Genomic DNA, 24,228 nt, shown 5'->3' with positions numbered 1-24,228 from the left:
TGCTTTATTATTCAATGCTGCAGATTAATTTAAACTCAGTGACACAACCTCATGAGAGAATTAAAGGCAAAAAACTGTGTATGGATGAAAACTCCTCCTCCAGGTATGAATGTGCAGAATTAATTGATTGAATGATTGTGATGGCAGTTACATGTAGAGGCCACAAGCTTTCATTTTCTGCAATTATTAAAGCTACTATTTCTTTCCACTGAAACATACCACAGTTAAAGGGCATTTAAGAGTGTGAGTTTATTGTGTAATATTTGCGTGAAATCTGTCAAACATACATTTTAAACATACACCACAGCTGCAGCCCTGAAACAATAGATGTATATGCTAATTTGTATTGTGCAATAATACAAATAAAGACATACAGCAAATTACAATATACACATTGTTTTCTCTCCAAATAGGCAGTAACTGGGCATGTAATCTAACATATTATAAAATAAAAGCTTTTAAACTCATACACTCATACACTAACTAATTCAAAGGTTTGAGGAATGGTGTAATTACAATACATTAATATATATGCTGGTGAACTGTAAGGGCTTGTTTGAAAACAATTTAACAGTCTAAGCCCCACATACAAAGTAAATCCTGTGTTGATTTATTATGTATAAATGAAACCAAATGGACCCGTAATTACTGTGAATAAAATTAGACTATGAATGGTAATATACTCCATTCTTACACATTTAATTCATACCTGCTGTTGATGCCTCTTACTTGCACAAGTGAGGTACTCTGCCTTATTTCTGTTACTTAAGAAAACCATACCTTATTGTTGTGTTATTTGAGTTTCCTTGATTGTCTTTTAAAACCGCAATCCGTGATAGCTTGCATAGAAAATAATTTCACCCACTCTTTTACACACAACTTGTGAAGTGACAATAAACTTGAAGTTCATAATGGTCCGTTTGGTTACATTTGTACACTGAGTGTTAAATGAACACGTAGGATTTTACAGTACTGCAAAGCACAACTGAACATATGTAAGGCAAGTTTTCTGTGTGATCCCTGAGCCCCTTTCCCTGTGTGACAGTGGCCATGGTGGACATCTCAAAGTAGGTGGCAGCGACGAGGCTTGGGCTTGGTGGGTTGTGGACACAGCACGGCTCTAATTGCCTCATCAAACACCGTCTTCAGTCCTCTCTGGGTTAAGGCGGAGCACTCAAGGTACTTCACTGAGTCTAAATAGATATACAGTATATGTTATGTCATAATATATAACATAACAGGTCAATGACATAAGTGTAGCACAGTGGCTCTGCCTGAAGACCAGAAGCCTAATAATGTCTCCCTTGATCATATCTCGCCTTTGGCTGAGTGGTAGTTACATAAGCAACACACACGAACACACACACACACGCACACACGCACACACACGCACACACGGACACATGGACACACACATGCAAGTGGACACATGAAAACAAAAGCCTGCAGCAAAATTTGCTTTTTATGGCCATGAGGTACATAATACCAGCAGGGTACCCAGTGTTGCACAGGTTATTGTGCAGGTGCAATAGGTTCAAAGTACTTAGAAAGCCAGTCTATGACGTCAGTACTGTGTAGTCAGGCAATGTATAAAACATTTCAATGACCCAAATCTTCTGACTTCTGAAATCTTCTGACTTCCGACTGACTCACTGACTGACTGACAACTTCAACTTTATATTTCTTCTTCCAGTATAACCCCGACAATACTGTCTCCTCCATTATGAAATGTTGAATGACCAGCCATCTGCAGGGCCAACCTTTTTCTCACTGCAGAACTGGCAATTATGAGAAGGTAGCATTCATTTCTGCACTGGTCTCTGTGGGGTTTAGCAGTGTTCTGTTCAGGGTAATGTGATACACCGTCTCACTGTACCATGGTCAATCATACCATACACAGGTCAATTACATATTGGCTCCGGCAAGCGGGAACCTTGTATGTCCAAAACTGTTACTTTTCAGGAAATGGACAAACCTGTGTTACAGTACAGTACAGTACAGTACAGTACAGTACAGTACAGTACAGTACAGTACAGTACAGTAACAAGCTCTTATTAATACTTTTCATTGGTTAAATATTCATAAAACCACAGACAGACTAACCAAGCGTCCCTATAGGCAAAAAATGTTCAAAGATGGTTAGCCTCCCAACATGTTGGGACCTTAAGTAGATCAGTTATTTACACTACTTTTGCACGACAGTCATTACATGACAAAGTATAAAGTAGGACATTCATTTACGAAAAAACATAAAAAGATGACATATGGATACAAGGCTTCTGCCCGACTGTGATACTGTCACATTCCATCACAACCAACGATCCGTTAATGATCCAAAGGTCGTTACCACAAGATCCCCTATAGATCAGAGATTACAGACAGCTGGTGAGATCTACAGAGCACACTGCCACGAAGACAATAAAAATGCTAGCCAGACAATAGCTTAGCCAGTCTGACTGGCAGGAGAAAGAGTGGGCTGATTCTAGCATGAATGGGAAAGGACATGCTGTATGGCACAAGTTTTTTTTAATTTATGTTTATTTAGTCTAGCGTTAAGATTCTACTGGCTTGTCAGAAATAAGATTTGATTAGCAATTTAATTGGGATGTGTGCCACCCAATGCTCACCTCACTTTAATTGTGACATTTCTACTTGTATAGTGAGGTGAATACTGACAATATCGTATGCAGGCAAGTGCTACGGAGAGCTAAACTCCTCAGGAAGCCTCATTAGGGAGCTCTAAAATATTGCTGCTGGTTTTATTCTGTATAAATGTACATTTTCATATAGTGTATTTAGGTTCTTGAAATAAATACAGTTAAAGCCTGATAGAAAAGCACTTGTCAACATGTGTTTTTATTCACACATAGCCATTTCTGATAATTTGTGTCTAATAAACACAATGTTGTTGTTTATTGCTAATGTTATCTTCCATGCATTTACACACAATGCGTATTACACACTGTACGTTTTTTTTGTTTTGTGAACGTCTTCTGGTTGAGGCTGTGGGTAAAGAGCTATTTAAAAAAAACATTGCAATGGTGAAGAATTGTTTGTTTCTTTGTTGTCCCAGGCTAAATATTCTCTGTATAATTTAAAATGTATTGATTTATTTTTTCATGTAGGCGGAGCCTGAAAAATAGGGCTCCCCCGAAAGCCACATTGTAATTTGAACACTGAATATACAGTATGCAGCAAAATTTGACACGGTAAAGAAAGTTGCATTTTTATTTTCTTCAGTGGACATTTTAGCCACAGTAGCCTACCTGGGTCGATAGCTAAAATAAATCCTATGTGTGCTGAAATATTTAATGCAGAGGAAAGCTACTCTTACCTATTTCCTTGGCCAACGCCAGGCCCTGAGGGTAGGTGATGGGAGACAGCTTCTTCTCCTTCAGCTTCTCTATGGTCTCCTTCTCATCCCTCAGATCCAGCTTGGTGCCCACTAGGATGATGGGGGTGGAGGGGCAGTGGTGCCGTACCTCTGGGTACCACTAGAGGGGGTAATGGTAAATACACAGACACAGGTATGCATGTATACATGCATGCACACACGCGCGCGCACACACACGCACACACACACACACACACACACACACACACACACACACACACACACACACACACACACACACACACACACACACACACACACACACACACACACACACACACACACACACACACACACACACACACACACACACACACACACACACACACGGGTCAGGGGTGGCATCAATTAACTTTGTGCCCTGAATCAAGTCAGGAAATGGAAATTCGATATTCAGAACAGGACACTAATCTACTCTAAAATGAAATTAAAAGGAAATGATTCAGAGTGAATAAGCTGTTTTTTTTTTATGCATTGCAGCTTCACTACTGTTGCCTTAACTTGCCAATGAAACATGGAGAAGCTTTAGCATTAATAGGTTCATGTAATGTTTTCAACTTTTCATTTTATAACCATTTGATTATTTTCTGAGTGTGTTTTGAAAAGTTTTTTGGTGTTCCAAACCAACACATTTCCCATCTTTGAAAATTGTTTTAGATTTGAATCGATCATATTAAATATGATCGGTTCAAATCTAAAATGTTAGTGACTTACTGTAAACTGATACAAATGAAAGGTTTAAGACATGACATACTGTAACATACTGTAATCCAATCACAGTGATAACCCATGCAGAAAATAAAGTCATATGTCATATTATTCAAAATGTACAAATGACAAACTATATTTTGGGGAAAATAGTTTGAGATACCAAAAATATATCTAAAATATATTGTGATTTTCTTTTTTTCTTTTTTACTCTACTGTCGTTTACTACTGTACATACAGTACAGCATGTAACAGAAACATATCCAAATGGGAGTTTTATAGACACTTAATAATGCTGCATGATAATGATATATAATAATGTTAACATGAATGAGTCCATTAAACAAAGAGCAGTAATATAATCAGTCCACTTTGAAACCTTTAATAAAACAAAATTACTGCCTGTGTTCACTATGTTCACTTTATCTTTTGATATCTCTGTAATATCTGATGATTCAATATTATCATCGGTGGGGATATCTGTTATCCCCGCTTCTGGTCAGACTGAATTAAATACATGCATTTCCTTTTGGGAAATGTAGACTGTCTGAAAGGTTTGAAATGTATGTGCAATAATATCACAATTGAATAATTTAATTAAAAAATATATGTTAAGCACATTAACCCTGGCTTCCCAATTTTGGGAACAAAATAATAATAAAAAGGCGACACATGAGCTTTGTAGATCAGATATTTTAGCTATTTGTTATACAACTAAGCATATGGCTTTAGGGGTTAAGAAAATGTCTCTCGCTCTGTTTTTTGTTTTGTTTTCTTCACTAATCATACCATGAACATGGGAATACACCAGGGAAATATACAGAGGCAATAACCACAGGCTACCCAGTGACACTACAGCTTCATTTGACAGCTAATTAGCTACCGTATGTGACATGAATAAGGTGTAATGTTATCTACAGACTTATTCATCATAGACGTTCCACTTCTATCTCCATGTGTTTTATCTACCCAGAGATCTTGTTAAGAAACTTCAAATTGTCTTTTCTTTTCATGCGTCAGAATCAGCCAGCTTTGAAAGACATGAGGAAATCTTTGAAAGAGATGGAGTAATGTGTGGTGTGTTTTGTGAAACATTGTGACAAAATCTGTTTTAATCTCCAACAATTGAGATAGGCCATCAGTAGCTACTGAGATATTAATCACGACTTCTGCAATGACTACCGATGTGTATGCCTCATCTGGTTGCCGTCACACCATCTGCACACTGCCTATGCAGGATCTTTAAATAGAACTGCAATTTTCAAGCTTTCTTTTCTGATGTAATCAACATGGCAAAACGAAAACGTGGGAAACATTCATGGCCCCCAATAATTCCAATAACTATATTTTATCGCCTCAATCCTTACTGCCCACCTGCTATGAAGATTGCACTAGAGATGATGTGGTATAATACTTTTTTCTTGTGATTTGTTGCTGTGTAGGACTGTAGGTATAGGTATATTTAATTAGAACACAGTTAGTGTTATTAAATTTGCTTTGATGCATGTGCAGGCAAAAAAATAGCAGCATGCTCATTAATCTTATTGAATGTGTAAGTTGTACATATTCGTTTAAGGAAAAGGGATAATAATCTGTTTTTAAGAACATCTTACTATTGTTATATGAAACGGTATAATAGGTCATGATTTGATATTTTATGAAAGACATGTGCTTCAAGTGAAACAAAATAGGAAAATATGTGGATCTTGGGATCTGCATAGCGTGCCTGCTACCATTAACCACTTGAACCCTAGCATCCCTATTCTGGGGGGAACATTTGCCGAAAATAGCACGTCTACAAGCTCATGATGTGTGTGACATTGTAACACATTTTGAGCACATTTTTTATAGATCGTCTATTTTCAGAGAAAATATTTGGTGCAGAGGGAAAAAAGAGCAGACCATGGACAGAACCAACTCAGGTCGAGTTGGCCGAGACTATGTTTTTGCCCCGTCCGTCTGTCCGTCATTCTGTCTGTGAGCAGCTAATCTCCGGCACCATTGGACCGATCGGCGTGAAACTGTCCATGCCCCAAATCTTTCACATTGGTTGTTATGTTATAGCGCCACCAGGAGGCTGATTTTTGCAAGGATTACAGATTACAGTTTTTGTCCAAACGTAACGCAAATCGGTACACATTATCTCTATAGTCATGTGATCAAGACAGATCTGTTTGATTTTTCATATTCCCTCCTGATTGGCTAAGATTAGGTTTCAAATTTTGCAGGAATAGCCTGTTTTGAATGAAATGCCTCAAGACATGAACACAGTGTCTGATTGCCGTGAAACATTGCTGGCTCACAATAAGCTACCTGCCTGATCAGATCAGATCAGATCAGATCAGATCAGATCAGATCAAAGACACCTTTATTGATCCCTGTGGGAAAACTCAGGTGCCAATTTCGATTGACTGACATTCTAATATGAGTGCCAATTTCTACCTATAATCTGTTGTCTCTGTAAAAGTGCCACTGTGTGTGTGTGCGTGCGTGCGTGCGTGCGTGCGTGCGTGCGTGCGTGCGTGCGTGCGTGCGTGCGTGCGTGTCGTGTCACACGTACAGTATATATGTATTACTACTCAAGAAATGCGAGGAACAGTCTAACACACGCACGTGTGCACGCACACGCACACACACACACACACACACACACACACACACACACACACACACACACACACACACACACACACACACACACAGATTCTGTGCATTCATAGATATAGATTATATCTATGATTGCTATGTATCCTAGCAACGGCCACCATGTAGCTGTCAGAAACAATGTAACATTAACCAGTCTCAAACATATATTATGACTTTGGTAAATCCATTGGCTTTGAGTTTGAACACATTGATTTTCCTTAGTATAACCAGCCTGCACCTTAAAAAAATTACAAATGGACCAAATCAACGGTTTAGGATACTTGCAAACGAGGACCTGGATGCACAAGAAAAGCACAGTTATGAAGGAACTACTTCAAGGGCAGTATTTGAATGCTGTAATCCTAGGAAGACAAAGGTTGAACAAACGCAGCATTGACTGACCTTGGCTCTGACGTTCTCAAAGGAAGCAGGGCTCACCAGAGAGAAGCAGATGAGGAACACATCCTGTGCATGAAACAAAACGGTAAGGAACAGTAAGGAACGGAGAAAGGCGGTGAGCATTTCATGAGATTGAATAAAAAATGTGATCATGAATGCTCTCCATTGATGTATTTTATATGTGTAGTGTGGATATGTGTGTGTTTTGCTGAGTGAGTGCAGTATGCATGTGAGTGCATATGAAACTTACCGTCTGAGGATAGGACAGTGGTCTCAGCCTGTCATAGTCCTCTTGTCCTGCTGTATCCCACAGTCCCAGGTTGACTGGCTTACTGTCCACCATTACATTGGCTGAATAGTTATCAAACCTGCCAGAAAAGGAAACCCAACACAGATATGAGTCACAAAGTCACAGCAACCACCACACAAAAACATACATCTTGTGTGTGTGTGTGTGTGTGTGTGTGTGTGTGTGTGTGTGTGTGTGTGTGTGTGTGCGTGCGTGCGTGCGTGCGTGCGTGCGTGCGTGCGTGCGTGCGTGCGTGCGTGTATGTGTGTATATATACATATATATATATATATACATATATATATATATATATATATATATATATATATATATATATATATATATATATATATATATATATATATATATACAGTATATATATATATATGTAATTTTCATATACAGTATAATATTAAAAAAATATTGAACCAATGAAAAATATCAAAAAGCGCTTCTGACAAAACCAGCTAACTCCATTGGGTCATCAAACTTTCTGCTAAACCAGCTAAGTTCACCAAAGGGGGGTGGAGTTAGCTGGTTTAGCTGGCTCTAGGCTCCACCCCCTTTTGACCTCAAACTTCATTGTGAGCTTGGAGGTCCATTCAGCTAGAACAGCTGAAGCTAGAACCAAAAAAAAGTGGATTTAGGAGGTTTTGTTCATCATTGATCAGAACGATCAATGATGAACAAAACCTCCTAAATCCACTTTTTTTTTGTTTTAGTCATTTCCTGAAAAATGAACATTTTGGAGTTAGCTGGTTGCTGCCGGACAGCAGAGATTTGGTGGTTCTTCCGAGCCAGCCTGCCCTGAACACGTTACGAATGGTAGCCACGCCCCCAAATGGACAATGCACTATCAAAATTAGATCAAACTATTTTTATCTACAGTATCAGCAAAATTGGAAGAGAAATATATTAAACATTGTCTAAGGTATGTGCATTGCACAAGATAAACAAACACGACATATAACAGCTTTTTTTGGCGTAACGTTACTTGCTGCAGTCACCATGTTTGTTTTACGGAGTAGTAGTTTAATTTGGAAATTACTGATGTGTGCACCTGGGCCAGCCCCTGCCCCGCTATGGAACGGCTCCTGCCCATACTGTCAGCGGCCCCCCATCCCCATTTATGCACCTTTCATTTCAATTTCTGTTTGACTGTGCTTCGTATACCTCGAGAGCTGTTCATTCGATCGACTTCACAATTGGCGGATGTATTGCTGAGGCCCCAAGGAAGTTCAGTGTTGTGTGTGAAGTCGATGGGATGAGTAGTTCTTGACAACACTACAAGATGAGTAGTTCTGGACAACACTACAAGCAGCACTTCCGGGGACCAAGTAATCGGCGGCGGCCGGAAGGGGGCGTGTGTTCCGAATGGGCACATATGCTCCTAACGACCACACCCCGAACGGAGATACTACAGTATAAATATCCTTTTTTGTGTTGTGGTATATCCAGGATTAAAAGTAGTTATTACACATTGTGAGAGCCATATTGAAAATAATTCTGTATTAGAGTATTTTTGAGTACTTTGAGTATTTGGATTACATTTTCTTGATTGCCATTATTTTGTGCATGCTTGTGGGTTTGCAGCTAATTAAGTCCATTGAGCCAGTTGCTAACAGCCTTTGATTAGAAGCTTTCTGTATTAACAGCACCTGTGTCTAGAAATGTTTGTCAGTCTAGAGCTGGAAGCCTAGGAGCAAAGACAGTTTTTTGACCCTACAAAACCTGTTAAGAACCTAAAAACCTGTTAAGTTAGAACCACCTTTTTGAACACTTTGGAATGTATATGTCATGTTTGTTTTTTCTGTGCACTTTTTTCTTCACTAAAAAGTTAAAACTCATCAAGGTGTGATTTTTTGGAGTCAAGCTTATTGCTTTTTTGGGCTTTCACTGGAATTAAGATTTGAGACCAACACACATGATAATATTACTACCAGGTTATTTTGTTATAACACATTGGTTTAATAATAAGCAACTGGGTTAAAGAAATTGATGACTCACTCGGGGTGCTCCTTCCATTCCGACATCTCACCACTCCGACTAGTGGCTTCCGCGTGCGGTTAAGGTTAGGGTTAGGGTTAAGTATAGGGTTAGTCAACGTCGGAAAGGCGACATGTCGGAAAGGAGAAATGCACCCGACTCACTCAAAGTCCACTGTGCCAGCAAAAAGTGACTGAGTTTGCCTAACAAGACTAATCAGTTCTCACATTTACATTTTAAAGGTGTGATGAGTACATCACCTGAAGAAGCTCCAAGAACTGAACTACTTTGATAAGGAGAACAGAGGGTGGTCACTAATGTAAATAGCATAAATCATTAGTTCCCCTCTTCTACTGATTCCCCATAAGCAAGACAGTTGCTGGAAGCCAACAAAGCAAGTTTGTAAGGAAATAGATAAGATAAGTAAGATAAAATAGAGTTGAGTTGCAGTAATTTTCCCTGACTGTGAAAAACCAAAGGTCACTAGGCTTAAGCATTTAGCCAAATGTAAATTAGCTAATACAAATGAGTCTAATTATTAGGTTGCAACTTTTTCTAAAGTAGACTTAGGATGAGAAATAGTAAAATGTAAGACCCTTTAGAAAAAACAGTAAAATAGGTAAATAAGACTTTAGGTGGAAATATAATAGTATCTTGGGTTAAATATGATCACTCATTGAGTTTGTTTAGAGTTACAGAGAATGGTCAAATGTTTAACTGGGTGAAGAAAAATGACTTCTAAATATGAAATAATATAATTTGGTTTATCCTTTAAAAAAGTATATAGGAATTAGTGATAAGTAGTCAGAGAAATGTAATTGGATATCATGCATAAAGTCTATTTGTAGTGTAATCATTTTAATTCTGTTTTATTTTGTTATTCTGGGTTAACATAAACATATTTTTATACTGTTTGGACATTTCTTGAAGTGCATGAATTTTGGAGTAATGATTGAATATGAGTTTCTATTTTTAAGGTTATACCTTTGCAAAAATAACTGTTGTAAGGATATTGTTTTAAAAGTTTTGTGCTAATTCATTTCTTTGAAAAAGCCCGCTGATGAGAGGTGGAGTTACAGTAGATTAAAGATGCAAATTATCTGAAAGTCATTGGCTGTTGAGAAAGGAAAGGCGTGTCTAAGTTCATTGTTAAAGAAATGAAGGTATACCTACTGTTCAGTATAAAAGGTGTGTTTGTTGTAATGTAAGGGGCGCTATTCCTATTTTGACCCCTGAATGGTTTTTCCTCTATGACAATAAAACAAATTGTTATAAACCCACTTCTGAAACTGGAGCTTTGTTCATCATTTTAACACTCAGGAGATGATAGTGTTTTCGTTGGAAAGACTTAGACCATTTACCACAGTGTATTAAATAAATAATATATTTCTAAGTTGGCCAATGCAAACAAATACATTGTCTGATAATTAGGTTTGTTCATTACAGTATGGCTGCTGTGTGTTGAGTAGGATCGTGTCCGTGTCGTGTATGCACACGCGCGTGCGTGTGCGCGCGTGTGTGTGTGTGTTTGTATGAAGCAGTGGTACAACACTCACACTGTAGGGATGTACTCTCCAGGGAAGGCGTTGGTTGTGTAGCTGATCAGCAGACATGTCTTCCCCACAGCTCTGTTAACACAGATTGAGCAATATCAGCTGTGTGCCAACACACTTTGCAAGAGCACAGGGAGTTCCACACAGGACACTAATATGGAGATGCATAAAGAAGGGCTGGGCAATAGGGACAAATATCACAATATTTATGACCAAATACCTCAATATCGATATTGTGACGATAACATTGTCAGCCTTGTGACAATCGTATTGTGACGATAATATCAATTTTAGTTGAATTACAGAGTTGATATAATATTGATATATTGCCATGCCCTGTTGTACATGCGTCAAATGGCCTCACCAGCCACCACAACTGCTGCATCCAGAATATAGACGGTTAATGCGTTGGCAAGGCCATTTGATATAGACTCTATATGCATTCATGGACACGAAATGGTTCTTTGTCGTTGTTACTTGAGACGCACTCCAATCCCTCATGGTCATTGGTAAGTGCAGCTTTGAGAGAATATTGATTAAAACACAAAAGAGAACATTTCAACTGGTTCATATGTTATTACATTCACTTCAACTGTCAAGAAAGAGATGGTGGATTATTTGTAAATAAATAAAAAACATACACTGTGTTAGCAAGGCTCTTTCCTGGTACAACACTCTGTTCCACAATTATATGAAAAAAAAACGCCTTTGAGGGTGTTGAATAGAATTGCAGCTGAGAGAGAAATTCCACAGGAAAACAGCCCTGCAAGTACAGGCACGAGAGGAGGAATGTTGGGTTGAGGAGTCTTGTTCTCGCGAAGGGATTGTTGTGAGCACGGTTAGAAAGTGCCACCCAAGGCTAGACGCATTATAACAGACTTGTGAAAAAAGAAAAAAAAATCTGCTCAGTAAAATCCTTAGTATTCTTCTGAGAGTGTACAAATTGATAAATTAACACTGAGGATTGAGGAAGAAGGGGTGTTGATGTCTGAGTGTCTGATTTATAATATGCACCATACTGTATCTATTCTTGCCACTCTGACTCATATACACATGCTGTTGACTTTGTTGGTCTAGGTATACAGCACGGTCATACACTGTGAAATTCCCGTTCAAATTGTCCTCTCAGAATTAAATGCACAATCTGGATTTTGCAGCGTACATGCTTCTTAATCTCTACCTGCTTCTCTAGATTTGTCGTTCTCTTTATGTGTGTGTCTATGTCACTCTCTTTGTGTACGTCTGGTACTGCCCTGAAATCCTGATTAACTCAACTTTGATATAGAATTATGGAGATGACAGGAGAGATCGATTACAGGTAAAGCTAAAAGGAAAAGCCCTACAAATTCAGTAGGGAGTGCTAGAAATGCACCCATAAAAATGTTAAGGAATAAAGTGACAAACAGTATCACAACAGTCATCCTGAAACCGTAGCACAACTAGGCGCCACTGTCATATCGTCCTGCCTTTGCAATAAATCAGGAATTAACACACATACACACACACACGCGCGCGCGCACGCACGCACGCACGCACGCACGCACGCACGCACGCACGCACGCACGCACGCACGCACACACACACACACACACACACAGTCTCTAAAGGCTTTCCAGTTATGCATGGGACTGTGTTCATGAGTTATAATGTTGATAATACCATCACTGAAGACTAGTGACTTCTATTTAGCTCAGTAAATGATGGATGCTGTTGTTTGACAAATGTAACCAAATGGCCTCGTAGGGGTCCATTTGGTTACATTTGTACTCTCTCAGAGTTAAATTAACACTGAGTATTTTACTGTGCTTTATACTGGGCCATGTGCCATAGATGAGTGGCAGGGCAATCATGCCATGTCAAACATACTGTAACTGTACACAAGACATGTCCATCCTCTCTCTAGTTTTCTTCTTTTTTTGGTAATTTGTTGAAGAAATACAGTATAAATACTCTGGGAGTTTCCTGTTTTTATTCCAAACACTTGATTATGGTTTCAGACACATTTTCCCCCTGTGGCGGGAACATATGTCAAATTAACTGATGAGAGCAGAAGACGTGTCTGGCAGTACAACATTATAATGCTGTAACTAATTCATACCACACTTACCATACATATTCATACGCTGGCTGCTGTGTGATATGGTCAATCGTTTGAAATAAATACAAGTGTCAGCTAGTGAATGAATATAAAAGTGAGGATTGTGTGTGTGTGTGTGTGTGTGTGTGTGTGTGTGTGTGTGTGTGTGTGTGTGTGTGTGTGTGTGTGTGTGTGTGTGTGTGTGTGTGTGTGTGTGTGTGTGTGTAAAGTATCTGCTACTTTGATCCCTAATTTTCATCCTTTTCTGTTTGGCATCTCTCCCCCTCCCTCTCACTCCCTCTCTCTCTCTCTCTCTCTCTCTCTCTCTCTCCTCTCTCTCTCTCTCTCTCTCTCTCTCTCTCTCTCTCTCGACATCTCTGACTGTCTCAACCTGCCTACGCAGACAGTACAGAAGTACAGCTAAGACTGTGTGTGTGCTTGAGTTGTACACAGAATGTCAAACCACCACCTCCTCCTCCACCATTCCAGCATGCAGTATATGCAGGTAAAACTGCATTCTGACAGTAAAACTTCACTGAAACGGGAAAGGGAAAGGGAAAAGATATATCTATAGTCAAGTGTCAATGGCAATGACAGCTGCCTCGCCTCCTCGGTACTGTGTTGGAACATCTTACTATAGAGCAGTGGTTCTCAAAGTGGATTCTAGGGACTCCCTGGGTCCTAGGGGGTTCTAAATTGACCCTTACAAGTCTGTAACTCTGACAGTATACATGGTTCCATTTGTATACTGTCAGAGTTAAGGGGAGACCTTGAAATGTAAAGGTTTGAGAACCAGTGCCACAGAGCACTCAATTTAGTTAAAACAGCATGTTGTTATTATTTGAAAGCACTGTATGCGGAAGCCAGGGCCAGGGGGTCTGATGAAAGAAAGCCACTTCCACAGTAGGCTACTCAAGTAGTCAAAAGAAAAGTCAAAAAGTATTAAAATAATATACACCAATATAAATATTAAAATAGGAAGAAACTTAAGAGATCTTCAAAGAATATAGCAGTCGTGATAACTTCCATTTGATCAACTAAGGAAGTCATGATGGGTGACACTGAGACTTTGAGCTTTACTTCACAGAGCTGAAGAGGAACTGAAGAGTGTAACAGAGATGATGACAGCCCAAAAGAGGAACATGTTTGTTTCAAAAGCGGAAGGGTGAAACAGAGGAGTTAGCTAATCCACCTAATGTTCCCCATGGCTAAAGCAAAGATCATGAATAAAATGTTATTAATCAGCATATAAATTGTCAATTGGTCAATATCAAACGCGACTCTCCTCTTCTGTAGAAACGCGATTTTTTCCCCCCAAATCTCCTTATAGATCGGCATCCATTTTGTAGGGTAGCCTATATGCATTTTGCCACCAATCTCACCAAACTGTTTCCATTAACGTCTTCCCTTCATTTTATGTCAAAGCTGCATGGCTTTAGAAACTGCTGAAATAAATGCATAATGCCATGGCCTAAAAACGCATCATCTAGACTTCAAATTAACTTTTCCTATGAAAATCATTACAGAATGTCTCTCAGTCAGTCAATAAGGATATCAATTAGAAGCTATTAAGGGAATGAGAGCAAAAAAACGGATTGCATTAACTAGCTAATTAGTCTTGAAACTTTAGATTTGATTAATTGTATAGAACTTACCCATCTCCCACCACCACACATTTGATGGCTTGCATTGTCCAAACTTTTATAAAATATATGTATGAAAAAACGATGTAACTATTTAAGTATTAAAACGTTTAAAAAAAATAACTTTTAAGGCAACAATAACAAAATAAAGTCCGTTAACGACGCTGTGTCAAATCTCTCTCTCTCTCTCTCTCTCTCTCTCTCTCTCTCTCTCTCTCTATCTTTCCAAATGTCCGTGGTGCTCTGGAGCGTATCTGTCGTGCTGTAGGTAGTGTAGACGCAACTTCTCTGCCGCTCAGCTCCTGACAGACAGTAGTAGGAAGTAGTTCATGTGGTGACAGCCAGTGGAGGAAAAAGTACCAAATGTTTTTACTTGAGTAAAAGTATCAATACCATCATGTAAAAATACTCTGTCTGTTACAAGTAAAGATCCAGTGTTCAAAATGTACTTGAGTAAAAGTAGGCCTACAGAAGTATTGGCATCAAAATATACTTAAAGTACCAAAAGTAAAAGTACTCATTCTGCAAATGTTTTTTTTTTAATGTATGAAAATCCTTTGAAAATAGCAAATCTACAAGTTCACTTTCAAATCGCCAAAGTATAGTGCTGAAATGGTTAATGTATTTTTTGTAATAATAATCCAAATCTACAAAGTAAAGTAACAAGTAGCTAAAGTTTTCTAATAATTGTAGTGGAGTAAAAGTACAATATTTGCCTTTGAGATGCAGTGGAGTAGAAGTAAAAGTATTGCAAATTGAAAATACTCCAGTAAAGTAATCAAAATACCTCAAAATTGTACTTAAGTACAGTACTTGAGTACATGTACTTGGTTACTTTCCACCACTGGTGACTGCATGGTCTACTTTACAGCTTACCTGTTAAAGCTGCATTCCTTCAGTTTATTATCATCATGCAGCATCTGTTTCTAACTTTAGTGAATGAAAATAATAATGTATAATTATGCCATAGGCTATTTTTTACATTATATTTTTTGTGGAATTATATCTAAGACAGTATAGACACATTCCTGTAATGTGGGTAGCCTACATGTGTTTTACCCTGGACACTAGATGGGGCCATATGTTAAGAAATGAAAGAAGCTCCACTGTGGTTCAGATTATGGCTAGACTTTCTAAAGATATGTAGTTGTAAATGTAGAAAAGTTTTAAATAGAAATGTTGCTGTTCTTATTTGCATAGGCATAACAGGGATATCTCTCAATTCCTCTTTCTCTCTCTCTCTCTCTCTCTCTCTCTCTCTCTCTCTCTCTCTCTCTCTCTCTCTCTCTCTCTCTCTCTCTCTCTCTCTCTCTCTCTCTCTCTCTCTCTCTCTCTCTCTCTCTCTCTCTCTCTCTCTCACGCACGCACGCACGCACGCACGCGCGCGCGCACACACACACACACACACACACACACACACACACACACACAGAGAGAGAGAGAGAGAGAGAGAGAGAGAGAGAGAGAGAGAGACCACATTTCAACATTTTGTACTGTACTGTACTGTATGTCAGCATGAATGGTGTCTCTAGGTGACTGCATCATGGAATCGTCTAACAGGAACCAGCATCTTGAACCCACTGTGATGTATCAGTAGTGGACATTTGAGTTCCTGTCAGAGGGATACAGTTGTGGCATAGCAGCATCTGCCACCTTTTTCTTTTTCAATCTTACACATGTATCCTGTATAACATCTGTTTTTCTCTGACGCCAACAACAACAACAACAACAACAACATGAATATACGGAGAAAAGACAGCTTCCTCTGGGGAAAAGGTAGGCTTTTAATCTCAAAGTTGTAATCTATATAGTTTTCCATTCTAGCCTATACCTGACAACTGACACTAAACTTTCTTTTCAAGGGGTGCAGTTGTATGGTTTGCTGATGTAGCCTACTGTATGAGAGTAACTATAGTTATTGGAGTAATCTGGTATATCTGAGTCAGAAGTCTAACTTGAGATGCCCTCATACAAGAGTTTGTTTTTCCTTTTTTTTTCTTTTTTTCTTTTTTACAAAACTGTGAACAGCTTTGCAAAACACCCTCTCAGCTTAGATGATTTTTATTCACAGTGCACATAGTAATATAGTCACTATAGAGTTATAGCTTCTGTGTCTGTAAAAAAAGAAAGAAAATGTCTGGACACAAACAGAAATAATATAAATTATTAGATGTTACTCAGCAAATATGTTCACATACATAAGTACAAGCCAGTGTAGTGGTGTTGTGAATACAATTTTCATTACATATTTCACTAGCACCACACATTTTCTGTTGCGTTTGGCCATTTCGCTGTCCTGTCCGAAGAGTCAACATAAATATGCAGAAATGCATCTGGACAAACCCAATCCACTTGAAAAAGGTTGCACCTTTTGTGTCGTACCTCGGGTTTATCCATTTGTAACTCTGATAGTGTGAAAATGTATTTGGTTACATTTGCACACACCAGGGTTACGTTAACACTGAGGATTTTACTTTGTATGGCCTTGCCACAGGCTGACCAAGTCCATTCTCCATTCTGAAGAAAGAGACAAGATATTTTTAACTAAACTGAAAAAGAAGTTAAACAGCCTTGCAGTGTGATCAGTGTGAGCATACAGTACGTAGGTGTGGAGGTCGTTGTCATGGAAATTTACTGTCAACTCAGCATTATCTCCCACACTGAAGGCTGTAAGGAACATTCAAATCAGTGACTGGGATTGTGCTGCTGCCGCATTCAATATGACGGCAAGATGCTGTTCAAATTGTTCTCATCTCAGTAACACTCATGTCATCCCACAGGACCCACAAGACTTGTTCCTGTGGGAAGGAGGCAGGTTGAACCAATCAAGTTTCATAAGAGTGATCTGTTGGATGACATTCAGGTACTGTTGTGAATGAAATAAGTGATGATGTTATAAACCAGATGAAACACCTCTTCTTTAACCACTCTTGATGAGGCTGACTGGATATGTTTACAGCACAACAACAACAAAATGAAGAATGAACAGATGATCACAAATTAGTCTTTCAAATACTAGTCAACCACCTTGTGAATAGAATAGTATAACCCTGAGCTATGTGCCAATACTGTGTGTCAACTACTGTATGTGCCACTATAGCGTAAGAGATGGCCATCTTATAGACCATGTTGACGTCACTTCCCACTTTGTCAATTCCCTCTCTTAGAAGCTGAGGTTGGTGATTGATTACGGAAATCATGATGAAATTGAGCACGCCGAAATGGAGGAGCAGAAGTGAGTTACAGCACAGCTCGCAGTTTCATTGCTCATTTTGAGTCAAGAGGGCCTCTTCCTCTTCTGTAGTGGCTCTTTCACACTGAAAAAAACGAAGATATTTGATGTAGAGGGGGAAAAAGGAGGTGGCCTACTCCTGTCAATGAAGTATATACGGTTTAAAGTAATTACTTCAATGATGAATTCCCAGTATTTCATCATTAGTCCAATCTAGCCTTTTTTTGTATTACTTGTTCATGTACACGTGTGATGGTTCACAGGTGTGTTTCCTGTGTCTTTATGAAAGTGGTAAGCCACTCAATGCCAGTTACATGCTCATGTGACACCAGCATGTCATAATCTCACGGTGTGCGTCTTACAGTACATACACGTATACTGACCCACTTTTTGCAATGCTAAAACCTAACCAATGATAGGAAAGGTTTTATGAGTAGTTAATCTGCCTTATTGTCCACCAGGAAACTTGCACTGAAGAATAAGAGATTCTTGAGTGGGAAAAAGAAATTCAACATGGACCACAAAAGGGTGAGCTTATTATATAGTAGTATATATAGTATATAAGTATAGCCAATATCTATGGTATCCTATGGTCAGAGCTTTTGTATGTGCAGTATGTGTGTGTGTCTATGTACAGATAGGCTACTGAGCAATACCAGGTCCATACACAGTACAATGCTCCAAGTTTAAATGTCCCTAGGGTGAGGGCAGCTTTGATCAGGTATATTGCTATTAAACCTAGGCTGCAATACATTTTTGAGTGTTAAAATGTTGACATGTGAATAGGCCAGGAAACTATTCAACGCCTTTTGGCATAGGTTTGCACTGTGCAATTCCATGAAATACACAGGCCAGTACTGACAGCAGCAAACACATGTATTTCTGTCGTCACTCATACTAAGTACTGCAGTTCTTCTCAATTTGCAATAGACAACCACACGATGATAGAAAAGATGATTTGACTCATGAACGGATGTTCGTGCAGAGGAAGAGCGAGGTGTGCAGAGGCAGAGCATGAGCAGTAGGGAGAAAGCCACATCCTGTTCCTTGAAGTAGAGCAGAGGTACAGGATGCCACTAAGTGTTAGTGACTCCACTGACATCTTCTTCTACCCTGTTAAGCGAGAAGATTTGTTCTAAAGCACAAGCACCCTCCAAATGACCTCTGAATTCAAGCCTGTAGAGATCTACTGGGTATGAGAAATGTCAACATATCCCACAGGTTAATGGTTTATTTAAATGAAGCTGATCTCAGGTGACAAAAAATATTATAAGAACTCCTTTAGAGGAAGAAGCCTTCTTCGTTCTTCTGTTTTGTATCAATGAATTTGTTCTCTGGCAATTCTGTATCTCATGCCAGAAAGCCTATAGGGAAAATGTACAGTTAGTCAGATTATTATATGAACGGCGGGATTGGTAATTGATAATTTGATAATTATTATCCTATATGTGGTCCAAATCTTGGCGTACAACCACATATGTACATACATATCTATTTTTCTAACTTGTGTTCATTTGGTTACCAATGCCATTCATATTTGTCCCTTTTACTTACGGTGCACCGTGTACCATCTGCTATTTGCTCCAGGGAATTAATTACCTGGTTGAAAATGACCTACTGGAATGGAAAGCAGAGGCAGTGGCAGAGTTTCTGTACAAAGAGGAGGGACTCAATAAGACTGCCATTGGGGACTTCCTTGGAGAGAGGTACAGTACACATAACTGTGTTAATTAACCTAATGAACCAAACATGAGAAAAATGTGCAATTTATGATTATAATGATCACACTCATGATCCTCTTGGTGATTATGATAATTAAGAGGGTTATTTCAAAGGGTTGCTGATATGATGTCATCTTTTGAATGCATGCAGGGAAAAAATGCACCTTGATGTACTGAAAGCCTTCGTAGACCTGCACGAGTTCTCAGATCTGAATCTGGTGCAGGCACTAAGGTTTGTTTTGAACCCACATTGTGCCATAGCATTTGCTGTAAGCATGCATGCAGAAATGCAGGTACATTTTCATTTTTGTCTATAAAAATGTGATATCATCCTTCTCCACCATATTTGCTTGATGATGTGTTTCTCCATATCTGTCATTTTCTTTAGACAGTTTCTATGGAGCTTTCGTCTCCCTGGAGAAGCCCAGAAGATTGATAGAATGATGGAGGCATTTGCAATGCGCTATTGTTTCTGTAATGTTGGCGTCTTCCAATCAACAGGTAGGAGGAATAGACCCACCACCTAATTGAAAAATAGGAAAGGAATGGGAATATTTTCTGGTCCCTGGGGAAGGGTAAATTACTTTACAGCTTCGCCCAGCAGATGGCTGCTCAGATGGCTCAGATGAGCACACAGGGGAAGCTTTTATGGGTTAAGTGTCTTTCTCAATTCGACAAAAAATAAAAGGGGGGGGGGGGGTGAAATAAAGATAATAAGAAGGGATTTGAATAAACCCCTGGGGGACCCTGGTCAGCTTTTCAAGTTTTAAGTGGTAAAAAAAGATATGAGAAACAAATTAAGTCATTCGTGTACCCAGGAACTCTAATGCAAAAATTTTGCAAGGGTTTTTCCCGAGGTACAACTTGTAGACGGCTTAAAAGGAGCTGCCACCATTAAAAGGTCTGTGAAAATGAAAAGTAGGCCTGATTGCAAATGGATAAAGTAGCACTGAGGATTTTTGTTCACTTATGTCAATATTTATGTGTATTATGTGCATTTGTGTGTGTGTGTGTGTGTGTGTGTGTGTGTGTGTGTGTGTGTGTGTGTGTGTGTGTGTGTGTGTGTGTGTGTGTGTGTGTGTGTGTGTGTGTGTGTGTGTGTGTGTGTGTGTCTGTGTGTGTGTGTGTGTGTGTGTGTGTGTGTGTGTGTGTGTGTGTGTGTGTGTGTGTGTGTGTGTGTGTAGACACGTGCTATATCCTGTCTTTTGCCGTCATTATGTTGAACACCAGTCTCCACAACCCCAATGTAAAGGACAAGCCTACATTGGAGCGGTTTATTTCCATGAACAGAGGCATCAACAATGGTGGTGATCTGCCCAGTGAGCTCCTCATGGTGAGGGAGGCCTTTCTTCTCTATCTGCACCTATCCATATACAGTATGCTGAGGGACAATTCACTCCACTTTATCGATTACTTTCAGACATTTCAAGGCACATTTATACTGAGTCACACTTCCATTTCAACAGGTGTCAAATGATGCCCTTTCAACCGAAAGAAGGGTTGTTGTAACAACACTTCTTTCAGATGAACATCCTGAATACTAAGTTATTAAGTTAGCCATATCCATTTTCGATTATATTTTGCGACAAAATGATTCCTTCCTTCCTTACGGTAGTAATTTTACATTTTGTAAACCGATATAACCAAGTTTAGATATTGAAACACACTGTCTTGTCAAATAAATGTCTCCAGAAACTATACGAGAGTATTCGCAGTGAGCCCTTCAAAATCCCTGAGGATGATGGGAATGACCTCACACACACCTTTTTCAATCCAGACAGAGAAGGCTGGCTCCTCAAACTGGGTAAGAGGAGCCCCCCCTCCACACACACACACACACACACACACACACACACACACACACACACACACACACACACACACACACACACACACACACACACACACACACACACACACACACACACACACACACACAAAGAAAAGGTTTCAGGTGACCATAATATTGCATGTTTAGAGGGTTGGTTTTGATTGATTGATTCATGTTTGATGGATCATATTTCTTCCTTTTGTGCAGGTGGTAGGGTGAAGACTTGGAAGAGGAGGTGGTTTATTTTGACAGACAGCTGCCTGTATTATTTTCAATACACCACAGTAAGTCAATTGGGAGATAATCATAATTTATGGCACAGAAAAAAACACAAATGTATTAACTGTAAAGCAGGCAAAACGTTTTCTAATATGTCTATGTCCCTTAGGATAAAGACCCAATTGGAATAATTCCACTGGAAAACCTATGTGTCAGGGAGACCAATGACCTAAAGAAACAGGTACAAGCTAAAACAGTTCCTTCTCTGCGTACACGTGCTATTAGATGTCACTAACACGTTAGTCTCACAGCAGGGCCCAGCTTCCTTCATTAATAGCTGCAACCCTACATTATAAACTCCTAAGTGTTCATTTAACTCTGAGAGTGCACACATGTGGTTGACTTTGTAGAGCAACAAATGGATAAAATAGCAGATTAATTGATTGTTGATTGCTTTGAACTACATCGCTCAGAGAAGTACTTATACAGTAAATTGCGAGAAAACTATTTTAATTAATAGGAAGCATTACGTTATGTGTCATATTCATATTCATGTGCACATGTGTGTGTGTGTGTGTGTGTGTGTGTGTGTGTGTGTGTGTGTTTAGCACTGTCTGGAGATATTCAACCCTAAAGGGCAGAAGATTAAAGCGTGTAAGACGGCGCACAAAGGCAGAGTGGTGGAGGGGAAGCACCAGTCCTATATACTCCGAGCAGCCAGCGCAGAGGAACGTAACGACTGGATCAAGTCCATCAGGTGAGAGCCACAGCCCAAGGCTTGGGAGCAGACACAGGGAATCAGTGTTAATTTAAGTCACAGAAATTGAACCAAATGTACCTGTAACACTGAGGGATTTACAGCACAGGAAGTTAAAGGTAGTGTAAGTGATTTTATCCAATCAGGATAGAGACCTCAAACAGGTTACAGATTAAACAAATGAAATTGGAATTGATGACACAAAGAAATGAGCAGACAAAATTGGAACTGGAATATATATAATACATTAAGCTGATAAATGGTACTCTCTCCTGATTCGCTGACATTTAGTCACCTACCTGAAAATGTATTTTCAGTTTATTAAAGAGCTGGAGAGATGGGGAGACTCCTGTTACTAAACAAACACTCCATAGCAATGATTACTATCAGAATATAGTGCTTTAACCTTTTAACATTTTTTTTTGTTTTAACCCAAAAATATCACTCACCCTACCTTTAACTCTCTCAGTGCCAAAAACAAGTTATCCCGAGTTTTGCTGCTCCATTCACTTCTTGTTAACTTATTATTATTTTGTTTTACTTAAAAAAAATTGATGGCACAGTATGAACAAATATTTTTATTTCATTGGCACTGAGATTAATAAGACCTCTTATAAAAGACCCTGACTCAATAACCCCGCCACCTCCTGATTTGATCCCGAGTTTTCACTGAACCCTCATATTAGTCACCTGAAGCCTTATGCTCATATTAAAGATTATAAACAAATTATAAACATCCTATTTGGTGTTATGCTGCTTTATTGGGTTTTACCTGTCATTATCTTAACACCCTTCCCAATCTTCATCTCTTTGCTCAGAGCAAGCATCACAAGGGACCCTTTCTATGACCTTGTGACCTTCCGTAAGAGAAAGGTTGTCAACAACAGCAACGCCTCATACGACTGAGACACAAGACATTTAGTGGAAAAGCCTGAGCATCCTTCTGTTTATCGGTGGGTTTACCGGCAAGAAAAGGTTTTAGAGTGATGTCCGATTTGGGAACTGATACTGAGTGTGGCTGTTTAGAGTGTAAAATGAGAAGTGTGTATTGTACAGTATATGGTTTACGGTAAAGACTTGTATCACAAAGTATAAACTAACCATTAGCCATAGTAGAAGTTGCACATCTTTTTGCATACCCTTCTACTGCTGCATTGAAGAGGTTATTGTGGCACCCGCAGTACTAAAGCAAGATTAGCTGAAGAATTTGAGGCTACTGACTCAAGTACAATCTGACAAAGAAATACCTGAAAGAACTACAACACTCACAATATTTCTGAATCAAAAACTTTGTTGTGTTGAATGGACCAGCAGAATATTATGTGGCACTTTATTTAGTTTAGTGTTTTGTGAATGGAGACAGGAGAGGACATGTAATATAGTTATATAGTTTTACATTAACTAATTGAATGGCAAAGATGGGGAATTGTCCAAGTTTTGACTTGAGCGATTACCTTTTATTGAAGTTTCCTTTAATAAAAATATTTTTCCCTTGTACAGTACTTATGGTGCATTGCAATGTTGTAATGAAGTAGAATAGACCATCCATTTATTCTAACATCTATTTAATGTCGGTATACATCCGTTTGAATCCTTTTGGGGAAGAGGACTTTTATAATGAAATGAGTTAACATGAACAAACTAGCAGAGTTTACTTTTTTATCAATTATTTTAGAAATGCATTTTGTAAATAAGTTCATTTAATTTTAAGTTTCAATAATGTTATTCACCGATATCATGTTGTTCCTTCAATAAACAAGCTATGTCCAATGC

The 24,228-nt window shown here is 38.9% G+C and overlaps 2 protein-coding genes across 3 annotated transcripts; one reads left to right on the top strand and one right to left on the bottom strand.

Annotated features, from left to right (window-relative positions):
* Window positions 1–230: 230 nt before the first annotated feature.
* On the bottom strand, window positions 231–15,234 carry rac2 (Rac family small GTPase 2). The gene is made up of 6 exons (XM_084071273.1): window positions 14,708–15,234; window positions 10,979–11,050; window positions 7,398–7,515; window positions 7,151–7,213; window positions 3,335–3,494; window positions 231–1,193 (listed from the first exon to the last, which is right to left on the bottom strand). Exons 1-6 carry the CDS (start codon window positions 14,740–14,742, stop codon window positions 1,063–1,065), a joined length of 579 nt encoding a protein of 192 aa, XP_083927399.1. The 5' UTR covers window positions 14,743–15,234; the 3' UTR covers window positions 231–1,062.
* Window positions 15,235–16,159: 925 nt separating this feature from the next.
* Window positions 16,160–24,225, top strand: LOC311056446 (cytohesin-3-like). Of its 2 annotated transcripts, none has more exons than XM_084073056.1 (13): window positions 16,160–16,471; window positions 17,476–17,558; window positions 17,908–17,930; window positions 18,389–18,455; window positions 19,515–19,633; window positions 19,800–19,880; window positions 20,037–20,149; window positions 20,833–20,981; window positions 21,341–21,452; window positions 21,687–21,763; window positions 21,868–21,939; window positions 22,307–22,455; window positions 23,274–24,225. In XM_084073056.1, exons 1-13 carry the CDS (start codon window positions 16,432–16,434, stop codon window positions 23,359–23,361), a joined length of 1,173 nt encoding a protein of 390 aa, XP_083929182.1. In that variant the 5' UTR covers window positions 16,160–16,431; the 3' UTR covers window positions 23,362–24,225. The 2 variants fall into 2 exon arrangements, with proteins under 2 accessions (XP_083929182.1, XP_083929181.1); XM_084073055.1 differs by having other exon boundaries at window positions 17,863–17,930.
* The last annotated feature ends 3 nt before the right edge of the window (window positions 24,226–24,228 follow it).

Source organism: Gymnoscopelus microlampas (genome assembly GCF_963454915.1).
Source record: "Gymnoscopelus microlampas genome assembly, chromosome: 11".
NCBI classification, from domain to species: Eukaryota; Metazoa; Chordata; class Actinopteri; order Myctophiformes; family Myctophidae; genus Gymnoscopelus; species Gymnoscopelus microlampas.
Note: the sequence above shows the minus strand (reverse complement) of the source record. Positions and strands in the feature narration are given on the sequence as shown.